Below are 10,628 nucleotides of genomic sequence, written 5' to 3'. Positions count from 1 at the left end.
TCAGAGAACAAATTGCAGGGTTCAACTAATTGAAACAGAGCCATGCCTACCTACAATTTGGGTTTTGAAGACCAAAGATTTCTATATTAATCTTTGAATATTGGTCTTAAAGACATTTAATGACATCATAGGTGAAAGTTTTTGAAAGATGGGTGTAATTTAATTTTTCTGGGTAAGACCCAGCACCGAAGTATATATGTTGTAGACCAGAACAAGAGTGAAAGCATCTGACGACTATCGTTGACCTTGCCGAAGGTTTCTAGAGGAGAGAGACTGAACCTCATGCCATTTCCATGGCATACACACACACACACACACACACACATATTATTTCCCACCTCAGTGTTAACATGATGCTATCGCAACCAATATTTGTTGGACACTTCACTCTGCAACAGTTTTGGGGGAGATGTACACAAAATAAGTGCAACACATGCAACACAGTTCGTTGTTCACAAAAAAGTGGTTACTTGGCAGCGCCTGGGTAGCTCAGTTCAGATTCCGACTCTTGATTTCAGCTCAGGTCCTGATCTCAGGGTCGTCAGTCCAAGCCCAGTGTTGGGCTCTAGGCTGGGTGTGGAGCCTACTTTAAAAATAACAATAATAATACTAATAATAATAATGATGATGATGTTAGTTGGGAAAAGAGGTAAAGAAAGGAATTTAAGAACCAGAGTACACAAGAATAAAGGTGTGCCCTGACTCCTACATAGAGCAGTAAGCGCAGTAAGGCCAGAGAAAAACAGGTAGTAAACGGACAGGGTAAATAAAAGGCTCTGAAGCAAGCTTAGCAAGACAAGCAGAAGGAGCAGTAAGGTCATTATCTGGGTGAGCAGAAGCGTGCCCCACGTGGGACGCTTCCACCTACACCCAAGCTAGTGCAGCTCAGGCCTGGCGGGCCCAAGTCGGGAAGCGACGAGCGCCTCCTCCCCGCTCCGCCCCAGGGGCAGGCGGGCCGAGGGACGGGCCGCTCTGCACTCTGGGCTTTGGAGTCCCGGCGGGGACCCAATCCGCGCGCTCTGCGGGCGGCGCCGCCGTGCGTGAGCCGCCGCCTGGCGGGGGCCGTGGGCGAGCCGGGAAGCCAATGAGGCCACCGTAACGTGGCAGCCCCCCGCGAGCCCGCGTCGCCGCCGGCCCGGACGCCAGGCCGAGCCCCGCCCCCCGCGGGGACCTACCACCCGGCGCCGACCCGGAGGGGGGACGCGGGGGCCGCCGCCCGCCAGGAGGCGCGCAGGAGCCCCGGCCCCCCCCGCAGCCGCGCTCGGTGGTGCCGCCGGGACCCACGCCGACGCGGCCCCACCCTCTTCCGGCGCTCGGCTGCGGCTGCCGGGGCCGCGCTCTCCTCGGCCGGTGGATGCTGCGCCTCTCCGAGCGGAACATGAAGGTTCTCTTCGCCGCCGCCCTCGTCGTGGGCTCCGTCTTCTTCTTGCTGTTGCCAGGCCCCTCCACGGCCGACGAGAAGAAGAAGGGGCCCAAAGTCACCGTCAAGGTCCGCGCTCCCCTCCCCGACCTGCCCGGCGAGGCCCACCCCCCGTTGCCCGCGCTCGGGCCTGGGCGCCGCTGGGCGCCGGGGTGCGAGGCACTTAGGCCCCGGGGCTCGGCTCGTCCTCGGCTCCCCGCGGCGGCCTCGCGGCGTCCGGGCAGCTCTCTCCGTCAGCCCGGAGAATGCCCGGCCCCCCCGCCGTGAGCCGGAGCGGGCTGACACTGTCCGCCTCGGGGCGGTCTCTGTCGCGGACGCCGTCCAGCCCCTGGGGAGGCGGCGAAGCATCACGTGTGGCAAACTGTGCATCTTCACTTGGGCCAGGTTTTACCCGCTTCCAGTTAGTTACAAAGCACAGCTGTCCCCTTGAAACTTGCATGACGGGTTTAGACTGCCCTCCTTACGGTGTTGGGGTGCCCACTTCTAGAACCTGCGCTCATGATTTATTTAGACTAAAGGTCGTTTGCTACCCTGTAGTCTAAAGGAAGTGCAGACAAACGTGTTCTGGGAAGAGGGTCTGGAGCCTTCATTAGATTCTCGTAGGGCTTCTTTGGTCACCACGGAAAGCAGCTTCAGAACCATTGCTCTCAAAATACGGCCCAGCTCTCTGCCGTCTGGGCACCTTCCTGGGCCCTCTCTTCCCTGGCAGGACCCCTGTAAAAAAGGCAGAGTTTGAAATGGTCTTCTTCCTCAGGTGTACTTCGACCTTCGAATTGGAGATGAAGATATAGGCCGGGTGGTCATCGGTCTCTTTGGAAAGACTGTTCCAAAAACAGTGGATAATTTTGTGGCCTTAGCCACTGGGGAGGTAAGTGGCGAGGGCAGAGGTATTCGGAGGTCCCTGAAGTGAAGCTGGCGAGCAGGGCTGGCAGCAAACTCAAGTGCAGAGCGTGGCCCATCTCTAGCTTGGCGCTTGCAGAGTACCAGCCCCCCACTGACCCGCAGCTCTGGGAACCTGCTATCACCATTTCTTTGAGGTTTTTTTTTTTTTTTAAGGTTTTATTTATTTATTCATGAGAGAGAGAGAGAGGCAGAGACACAGGCAGAGGAAGAAGCAGGCTCCATGCAGGGAGCCTGACGTGGGACTTGATCCCAGGTCTCCAGGATCAGGCCCTGGGCTGAAGGCGGCGCTAAACCGCTGAGCCACCCGGGCTCCCCAACATCTGTTCTTATGAAGAGAAAATGAGAAAAACATAAGTGGGGAAAGGTGGAGGCATGTGAAGTAGAATTGTATAAAGATAATGTGCAGTCTTAGCCTTTCCTGGGCCTGTGGGCTCCCTGCCTGGCCTGCAGTAACTGCTCACTCAGTAGCATGTGGAATGAGAGATCTGGTCAGCAGTAGTGTCTCTTCTGTGAGCAGGAGCTAGGGACTGGGTTCCTGCAGGGTGTACTTAATATCTGCATGGTGCCTCATGCCACCTCTCACCTTCTCATTCTCTTTTCTAGAAAGGATTTGGCTACAAAGACAGCAAATTCCATCGTGTGATCAAGGACTTCATGATCCAGGGTGGAGACTTTACCCGAGGAGATGGCACTGGAGGTAACCTCAGGTCCCCTGGGCAGAAGGGTCTGTTAGTGCAGCCTCCAGGCTGGGAGGTCTGGGCCGTGTTGGGCAGACCGGGCTTCCTGCTCACCCAGTTCCACTGGTGTCAGGACTGGCACCCACATGGGGACTGGCTGCAGCTTTCTTTGTATAGGGACCCCAGGACAAAGGAGAGGAGAGGTGTGAGGGGTTCACCCAGCTGGCAGGCCTCCGGCTCAGGGCCTACAGCCTTGGTGACTTTTCTTGAGGTACCCCCTGGGGGATGGGGAGGCTAAGTGAAACACCTGGGTCATGATTCTGGGTCAGGCTGTCCTTGGGTTGTTTACCATGAGGGTGGGAGGAACCAGAGGAAGATCACATGAAAGCTATAGAGCAGTACAGAACATAGGTGATGGCCTTTGGCAGCAGTGCCCGAGAGAGACAGAGCAGACATAATAGAACTAGCACTGTGTGCACGGGGTCAGACACAGTGGGCAAGACCTGCCATCTCTGTGCTTTGTGACCTCAGGCAGGTGAGTCCTCTCAGTATGTTTCCCCCTATATAGAGTAAGAGTGGGAGGAGTTGGGGTGCTGCATGGTAGGTGCCTGGCATATGGTACGTCTGCCACTGTGGAGGTGCCAGCAAGCAGAGGAGTCGTTTCAGGCCAAGCTGATCAGGAAGTGGCCTTGTGAACGTGAGGGAAGATTTGAGCAAGGTTCTGGCCCAGGAGAATTTGGGCAAAGACGCAGGACTAAGGTGAACACAGCTCTGTTCTGTGGCAGGAGCGTGGCTGAAGGTGGGGTCTGTAGATGGAGGGAGAGCAGCCACCACACTGCGGGCCGAGAGTGGTAGGCCGTGGCTAGACCTGGGAACCTGGGCTTTGTCCTATGTGGAGGGAGGATCCACGGAGGACTGGAATGGGAGGAAGACCCAGGAGCAGAGGGGTCTGAGGGAAGATCATGTGGCAGTTTTCCTATGTATAAAATGCTCGTGACGGTTGTCTGGCAGGCATTGTTCCTACTCTGAGCATTAGTTGTTTCTGCAGTGAGAGTGGCAGACGCTCTCTAGATATCTAGATAGATAATGCGGTGGGAACCACGTGGACAGTGTGCAAAGGAAAGGCCAAAAGAATAACTGAAGTCTGGAGGGGAAGATGATGAAATACACTGAACTTAAAATGAAGAGTTCTCCATTTGAGTTTGGAACTCCTTATGTGTGTTGGGAAGGTGATCGGACCCAAGATGGAGATGTGGGGTCTTCTGGAGAGTGGCAGTAACTGAAATCCTGCTGTCATTGGAGATTTACAAAGAGGTCTCTCCCCTCGGAGACACTCTTAGCCAGCACTCAAGCCAGGAGTCTCTGCAGAGGGTCAGGTTGCTCCCTGGCCTGGCCCTGAGATGCCCCCACCAGCGTCTAGCGATTCTTGGGTTTGGCCTTCCCCACCTGCTGCATAGTCAGAAATGCCTCCCTGATGAGCAGCCGTCCGGGACAGCTTCCCAAGCTGGGTCCATTGTCTGGAACCAATAGGTATACTGGGGAAGAAAAGGGGTTTCATACACAAATGAGTTCTAAAGGTGTTGCGTAAAACAAAATGAGACTCGTTACTGGGTTTCTCCGGGCCCCGTAGTAGGTAATGCGCATGGTGTGAATCTCCCGAGAGGGGACAGGGAAAAAGAAGGGGGCAGGATTTCTCCTGGAAGCAGCTCTGGAGACCTAGGTGAGGATCTCTGAAATGACCTCAGACCCCTCGCGGATAGACACACCACACACATCAACAACTAGCTTTTATTTTATGTTCATTGGTAAAAGGCTCTTAATTATCCAGAACCCAAATGGCAGCCTCTCCCTACTCCTCTGTCTTCTGTGCTGTTACGAAGAAAAACTGGTCAACTATATCTGTCCTCCTTTTCTGGAGAGTTCCTACCTCCTCTGTGTCTCTGCGTCTGCAGATACCAAAGTATCTCAGTTTCTGTGGCAGAACTTTCAGGCCATAGCCAAGGGTAACTGTTGATCTACGCCTTATTTAAATCTACTAAACTGTATTCTCAAAGTAATTGGGTGAGCTGTTCACTAAATCAGCGGGGCATAAGGCCCGGCTGGGTCTGTCAGCACAGTTTGGTTCCTAGACCAGAGGGTAGGAAGGGGACAGCTTTGTCTTTATAAGCTGCTGCAGCCTGGCATCGAAGACAGGTTCAGTCCCTGGAATCCTCACCCCAAAGATCTGCTTGGTTTGGGCCAACCCAGCTCCCTGACCTACTCTTTCTTCCCAGGAAAGAGCATCTATGGTGAACGCTTCCCTGATGAGAACTTCAAGCTGAAACACTATGGGCCTGGCTGGGTGAGCATGGCCAATGCAGGCAAAGACACCAACGGCTCCCAGTTCTTTATCACAACGGTTAAGACTGCCTGGCTAGATGGCAAGCACGTGGTGTTCGGCAAAGTTTTGGAAGGCATGGTGAGTTTGGGGGGCAAGGGCTAAACCTGGGCAACTTTCACCCCACAGCAAGGGTGCCACATATTTTACCCCTTTCCCAAAAGGGAACCCACAGATTCTCACCAGCGTTCATATGTACAGACCTGGTTGGGGCAGTGGGGATTCAGAACTACACAATTTCTCTGCCCCCAAGTTCTTGATTCTTCCGGCCCCGAGGCCTGTTGAGGCTGTGCAGGTGCAGGAGCCTGCATGTCACAACTTGGTGCTCTGCTGGCAGCTCCCCCCCAGGTTGTGCAGGACACAGCCAAACATGATGTCCCTGAGAAGATACTTGGTACCCAGTCCCCAGCCACCCTCTTCCCCTGGGCCTTAGCTCAGAGGATCAAAACTTTTGCATCCTCCCTTCAGAGCTGGGCTCTCCCTGGCTAGGATTCCCTGAGGGTTTTGCTTGCCTCACAGTTGCATGCTGTTGGTCACATGGGGTTCTCAGCCTACCCAGCCATATTCCGGGGCCTTTCTCCCTTGAGGGGTGGCCCTCCTGCCTCACTTTGCTGTACCCCGCTGCCTCCCTTCCCAGGAGGTAGTACGGAAGGTGGAGAGCACGAAAACAGACAGCCGGGACAAGCCCCTGAAGGATGTGACGATCGCAGACTGTGGCAAGATTGAGGTGGAGAAGCCCTTCGCCATCGCCAAGGAGTAGGGCCCCAGGGACCGCTTCCCTTTGAGCCACCATCTGCACGTCCCTGTCGCCTTCCCATGGGTGAGGACGGCCCGCCACAGGGCACCGTGCTGAGGGGCCCTGGTGCTGGCATCTGACGGAGCGGACCTCTCCCCTCACATTCCATAGGCCAGCGGCCTGGTTTTGTAACAAACTCAAACTCCTACCAATGCTGACCAATTAAAAAAAAACGGTGGGTTTTTTATAACCATTGTGTGGGCTGGGTTCTTGGGCCTGCAACACCTGCTCTAGTTTGTCTTAGCCTCTGGGACTCCTGGGGTGGAGGGGTGGATAGCTGTCCTCATTTTCCCCAGATACCAACTCTGCTCTTGCTTCTAACCCTTGCCACCACAGAGCCTCAACCTTTGAGTGTCCCCCGCCCACTTCTGGTGAAGGTGAAGAAATCTGCCTCCACCTTTCACAGCCTACCTCTAAATTGACTTCTCCCTTTATTCCTTATTCCCCATTGTCCATGCCCTGGCACCTGGCGTGCCTAAGTCCTGGGTCTGGGCCAAGGGGGATGCAGCCTCTTCTGATGGGGAGGCACATAGAATGAAGCACCTGCCTGTCCTGACAGGCAACCCATAGGCCTCTTGGCTGGTCCGGGCATCAGGGCAAAGGAGCAGTTTGAAAAGGAACCTCTGGCTGAGCTTTAGCTGGCTTGTTGGTGAAGCCATAGAGGCCCTGGAGCACGCCATTCACCACCACGTTGGGCAGAGACTCTGTAGGACAGGGGAAAAAAAAACAGGAGGAAGGGGTAGGGTACTGGAAAGGAAGACAAGAGGTAGGGGGCGCTAGCCTCTGGCCTGCAGTTCCTTGAGCTCCGGAGCCCATAAGCTCAGCCCTCTCCTCAGGAACAGAAGCCCCTGCTAAGGCCACCCTAAATGAGGCCTTGGCATTCTCCAGTCACATTGTTCATATTAGCTTGGTAAAGCCAGGCTGGTGAGGAGCAGAGACCAGGGAAGACCATGCCTGCTACTGCTTTTTTTTTTCATGCCTGTTTCTTGAAGGAGAATACAAAGGCTACAGGAGCAACAGGACAGGTGTGGCTGCAAAGGCTGGCAGTGGGCATGAGATGCTGCCTGCAAGTCCTGAACTGAAAATGGCACATTCACCTCCAACTCCCACCCTAAATACCTAGGCCCTATAGATGGGTTATAGGTCAGAGGCACGGCCTCACCTGAGGATGGACTGCAAATGTAGGGATCCATGCGGAAGCTGATGACAGGCTGGTGGTGCAGCTGCGAGCTAAAAGGGAACAGTCCAGAACAGTGAGGGTGAGGTAGGCCAGGAGTCTCCTGTCTGGTAGAGACGAGGGATTGGGCTCACTAAGCACCCAAAAGGGGGAAAAGAGTGGGAACTAGGTTCAGGAGGCACCCACAGAAACTGAGCTGGTGGGGATGCCAGGCAGCAGCAGGCCCGCCTCCTGGCACCTGGCCACTAGGGGCCAGCAGGAGGGTGGAGGCAGCAGGAGGGGGGCAGGGGCTCTGACTTGCCTGCTGTCATTTGGCAGGAACTCCCCCAGGGCTCTGAAAAAGAGGAGACCCGCTGTGAGCTGTGGGGGGGGGGGGGGGTAGGGGGTGGGGTGAGGGGAGGCACGCGAGCGAGGAAGAGGTGGAGACAGGCAAACCCAGTGCTTCACCTCCCAGGGGACCACTGCTTCTATTTGTAACCAGCTCAGTTCCGGAGGTGGCTGGGGAAACCAAGACTGTCCAGAAAATAGCCCCTCAACCCCGGCCAAGAAGTCTAATGAGGGAGGTCACATCTCAGAGAAGAACCAGGCTAGTGCCTGGCCAACGGAAGAAAACGGGCTTGGCCTCTTAAAACCTTTCCTTCGCGCTTGCTGTAGAGACCCCCTGCTCCCCAAGACTGGGGCCCCTCTCTCTTGCCTCACTGTGGCCCCCAAAGGAGCTCACCCCCAGCTGCTGGCCTTAGGGTCCGTGGGGAAGTGCCGAAGATTCAGGAATTCTAGAAACTCCTTGGGGACATCCTGGTTCAGGTACACGACGCCCTGGAGAGATCAGAGGGAACCTGTAATCAGACCCAGCTGGGTAACGTACAGTGCAAAATGGAAATGTGAGGCCCTCCCAAAAGGATTAAGAATTTCAAGAGAGAGAGCACTGAACCAATCCTGGCGGCCTTCTGAGCACTGGGCCCTGGATGACTGCGTGAGTTGTAAGCCCAGGACGCCAACCTGCTCTGTAATCGGGCAGCGCTGCGTGGGGAAGGGGGGGAGGATCCCCACCTAAATCCTCATCACTGAGGGTAGCACAGGCTCCCACCCTTGAGGAATGAGAACCGCCTGCCTCAGTGTTCCCTCCTCCCGTCCGACATACACAGAGCTGGCCTCTGGACCCATTACTGTTCAGAAAATTGAGGCTTGGAGTAGTAAAGAGCATGTTCAAAATGTGGGTCCCCTTCACTCCCTGCCCCCGCACCCCTCTGCCGGGCCCACACCGCTGGTCCAGAGCTGGCGGCAACAGACTGAGCCCCACACACCTGGATATAGGCCTCCAGGCCCTGGCGCCGCTGCTCCAATCCTCTGGCCCTCCAGTTAGGCAGGCGTTTTGAGGGGAAGTCGGGCACCTTGTACAGTTTCTTGATCTGCCGGGAGGTTGCGGCGGTGCCGTCACAGCCTCCTCACAGAGCCCTCAAGCTCACTGCACCCTAGCCAAGAGTCTCTCCCAGCCCCCCCCCCGCAGGCTCTACCCTGGGGCGGACCCTAGGGAGTGATGGTTGGGGCCCGCGAAGGAGACCGCAGCCCCCACTTCCCCCCCCAGGCGCCCGAGGGCCGGCGGGCCACGCGCTGGCATCGACAGTACCGGCTGGCCCTGCTCCTCTGCGTCCCCCCTGCAGCCCGCAGGGAGGTCTGTGCCCAGGACCGGAGCCCTCCAGGGGCTGCGGCGGCAATGGATGAGGCTGGGCCCACAGTCTGTCCGTCTCCCGGGGGCCGGGCGGGGGCCGGGCGGTCGGTCGGCGGCGCAGCCTCACCCGCTTGTGCAGCGCGTGGAACTCGCTGTAGCGCCTCTGCACGGTGTGCCTGCGCCCGCGGCACAGCACCTCCACCCGGAACACCTGGCGGGCGCGGGCGGGCGGCCAGGTGCGCGTGAGGCCCCGCGGGAGGCCCCGCGCCCGCCCTCCCGCAGTCGAAGGCCAACCTCCGGGCACCCTCCCACGCTCCCCACACGCTCGGGGACACCGCGAGGACGGGCCCGCCCCTCTGCTCCAGCCCCTCGTGAGCCCGGACGGCCGTCCACGGAGCCGGCAATCCCGGCGGGCGGTCTCAGGGCTGCCTGACCCGCCGCGCCCACAGGCCCCAGCCCGGGAGCGGGATCCCCTCTGCGCCTGGCGGGGGCAGTCCCGCGGCCCCCGCACCCCTTCCCATCCGGTGTCCCCGCTCACCATGTGGCCTTTCTCTGGGCTCGGCCTGGGATCCTCGGCCTCGGGTCCCACCGACGGGATGTGAACCTCCAGCATCCGCGCCCCGGCTCCACCCCCGAGCCCTCCGAGCGCGAGGCTCCCAGAGGACCTCTCCCAGCTGGGACCGCAGACCCCGGCGGGCCCGCGGCCCCGCCCCCAGCCGGCCCCGCCCCCAGCCGGCCGGTCCCGGGTGGCCCCGTCCCCTGTGGCCCCGCCCCCAGCCGGCCGGGTCCCGGGCGTGCCCTCGCTCCGCCGGGTCCTGCGGGGGGCAGATTAGGCCGCGCGCGGGGGGCGGGGCAGAGCTCCGCCCCTTGAGCCTCGTGGGCCGCCGGGGGGCCCTTGGGCTGACCGCCGTCCGTTTGCCGACATTTACTGAGAACGCAGATGAGCCCAAATCTCAGCTACTCTGTTGAGCTCCCAGGGAGGACTAGGGTCTGTGGGCGCTGGGCAGGAAGGGGGGTCCAGACCGCAGCGCCCACCCTGGGGACCACCAAGGATGTTCTTTGCGTTCCGCACACCCTTCCCAGGAACCAGGCTGCCCCCGTCCCCTTCCCTCCACCTTTCACCTGGACCCTGGGAGCGCGGCCACGCCTGGGGAGGGCGTGGCCATCTGGCTCTGAGGCCGCCTCGCCCAGCATCCACAAGCCCCCTCATTTCTTTTTTTTTTTTTTCCATCCCTTCATTTACCTTTCAGCTCCAACCTGCTTCAGGTCCAGTTTGGCGGGAAGAAGCAGTTTAGGGACCTGGGCTCTGCGTTGGGGGTCAGATAGCTTGGATTTCCTGAACCATGTAGACCTGTTCGCACCTGCAAAATTGGGATAACAGGTTCCCTCAGGAGAGCGTCTGAAATTTGAGATGATCCCTGGTGAGCCCTCGGCAGAGCAGGTGTTAGAAGATGGCAGCTTGTGGGCTTGTCCTGGAGCCAGAGGTGGGCAGGGGCCGCGTACAGGGCAAGAGAAGGGGAAGAGAGACTGTGGGAGATGGCACCGGGCTGTTCTTGCCCACCCCTCCGGGCAGGGCCTTTCTGGGTATGGGGGCAGGGTTTCATCCAGA

At 58.2% G+C, this 10,628-nt stretch overlaps 2 protein-coding genes across 4 annotated transcripts; one reads left to right on the top strand and one right to left on the bottom strand.

The window, feature by feature from the left end:
• The first annotated feature begins 1,277 nt into the window (after positions 1 to 1,277).
• On the top strand, positions 1,278 to 6,363 carry PPIB (peptidylprolyl isomerase B). The gene is made up of 5 exons (XM_026005137.2): positions 1,278 to 1,489; positions 2,175 to 2,288; positions 2,927 to 3,020; positions 5,274 to 5,458; positions 6,015 to 6,363. Exons 1-5 carry the CDS (start codon positions 1,355 to 1,357, stop codon positions 6,135 to 6,137), a joined length of 651 nt encoding a protein of 216 aa, XP_025860922.1. The 5' UTR covers positions 1,278 to 1,354; the 3' UTR covers positions 6,138 to 6,363.
• On the bottom strand, positions 4,775 to 9,742 carry SNX22 (sorting nexin 22). 3 transcript variants are annotated; one of them, XM_026005246.2, is made up of 7 exons: positions 9,558 to 9,732; positions 9,147 to 9,230; positions 8,655 to 8,759; positions 8,072 to 8,166; positions 7,652 to 7,684; positions 7,336 to 7,403; positions 4,775 to 6,877 (listed from the first exon to the last, which is right to left on the bottom strand). In XM_026005246.2, exons 1-7 carry the CDS (start codon positions 9,630 to 9,632, stop codon positions 6,765 to 6,767), a joined length of 573 nt encoding a protein of 190 aa, XP_025861031.1. In that variant the 5' UTR covers positions 9,633 to 9,732; the 3' UTR covers positions 4,775 to 6,764. The 3 variants fall into 3 exon arrangements, with proteins under 3 accessions (XP_025861031.1, XP_025861125.1, XP_025861211.1); XM_026005340.2 differs by lacking the exon at positions 7,652 to 7,684 and having other exon boundaries at positions 9,558 to 9,742; XM_026005426.2 differs by lacking the exon at positions 9,147 to 9,230 and having other exon boundaries at positions 9,558 to 9,728.
• Between the last annotated feature and the right edge of the window lie 886 nt (positions 9,743 to 10,628).

The sequence above is a fragment of the Vulpes vulpes genome, chromosome 15 (genome assembly GCF_048418805.1).
Source record: "Vulpes vulpes isolate BD-2025 chromosome 15, VulVul3, whole genome shotgun sequence".
Lineage (NCBI taxonomy): Eukaryota > Metazoa > Chordata > Mammalia > Carnivora > Canidae > Vulpes > Vulpes vulpes.
This window is presented reverse-complemented; position numbering and strand designations above follow the sequence as displayed.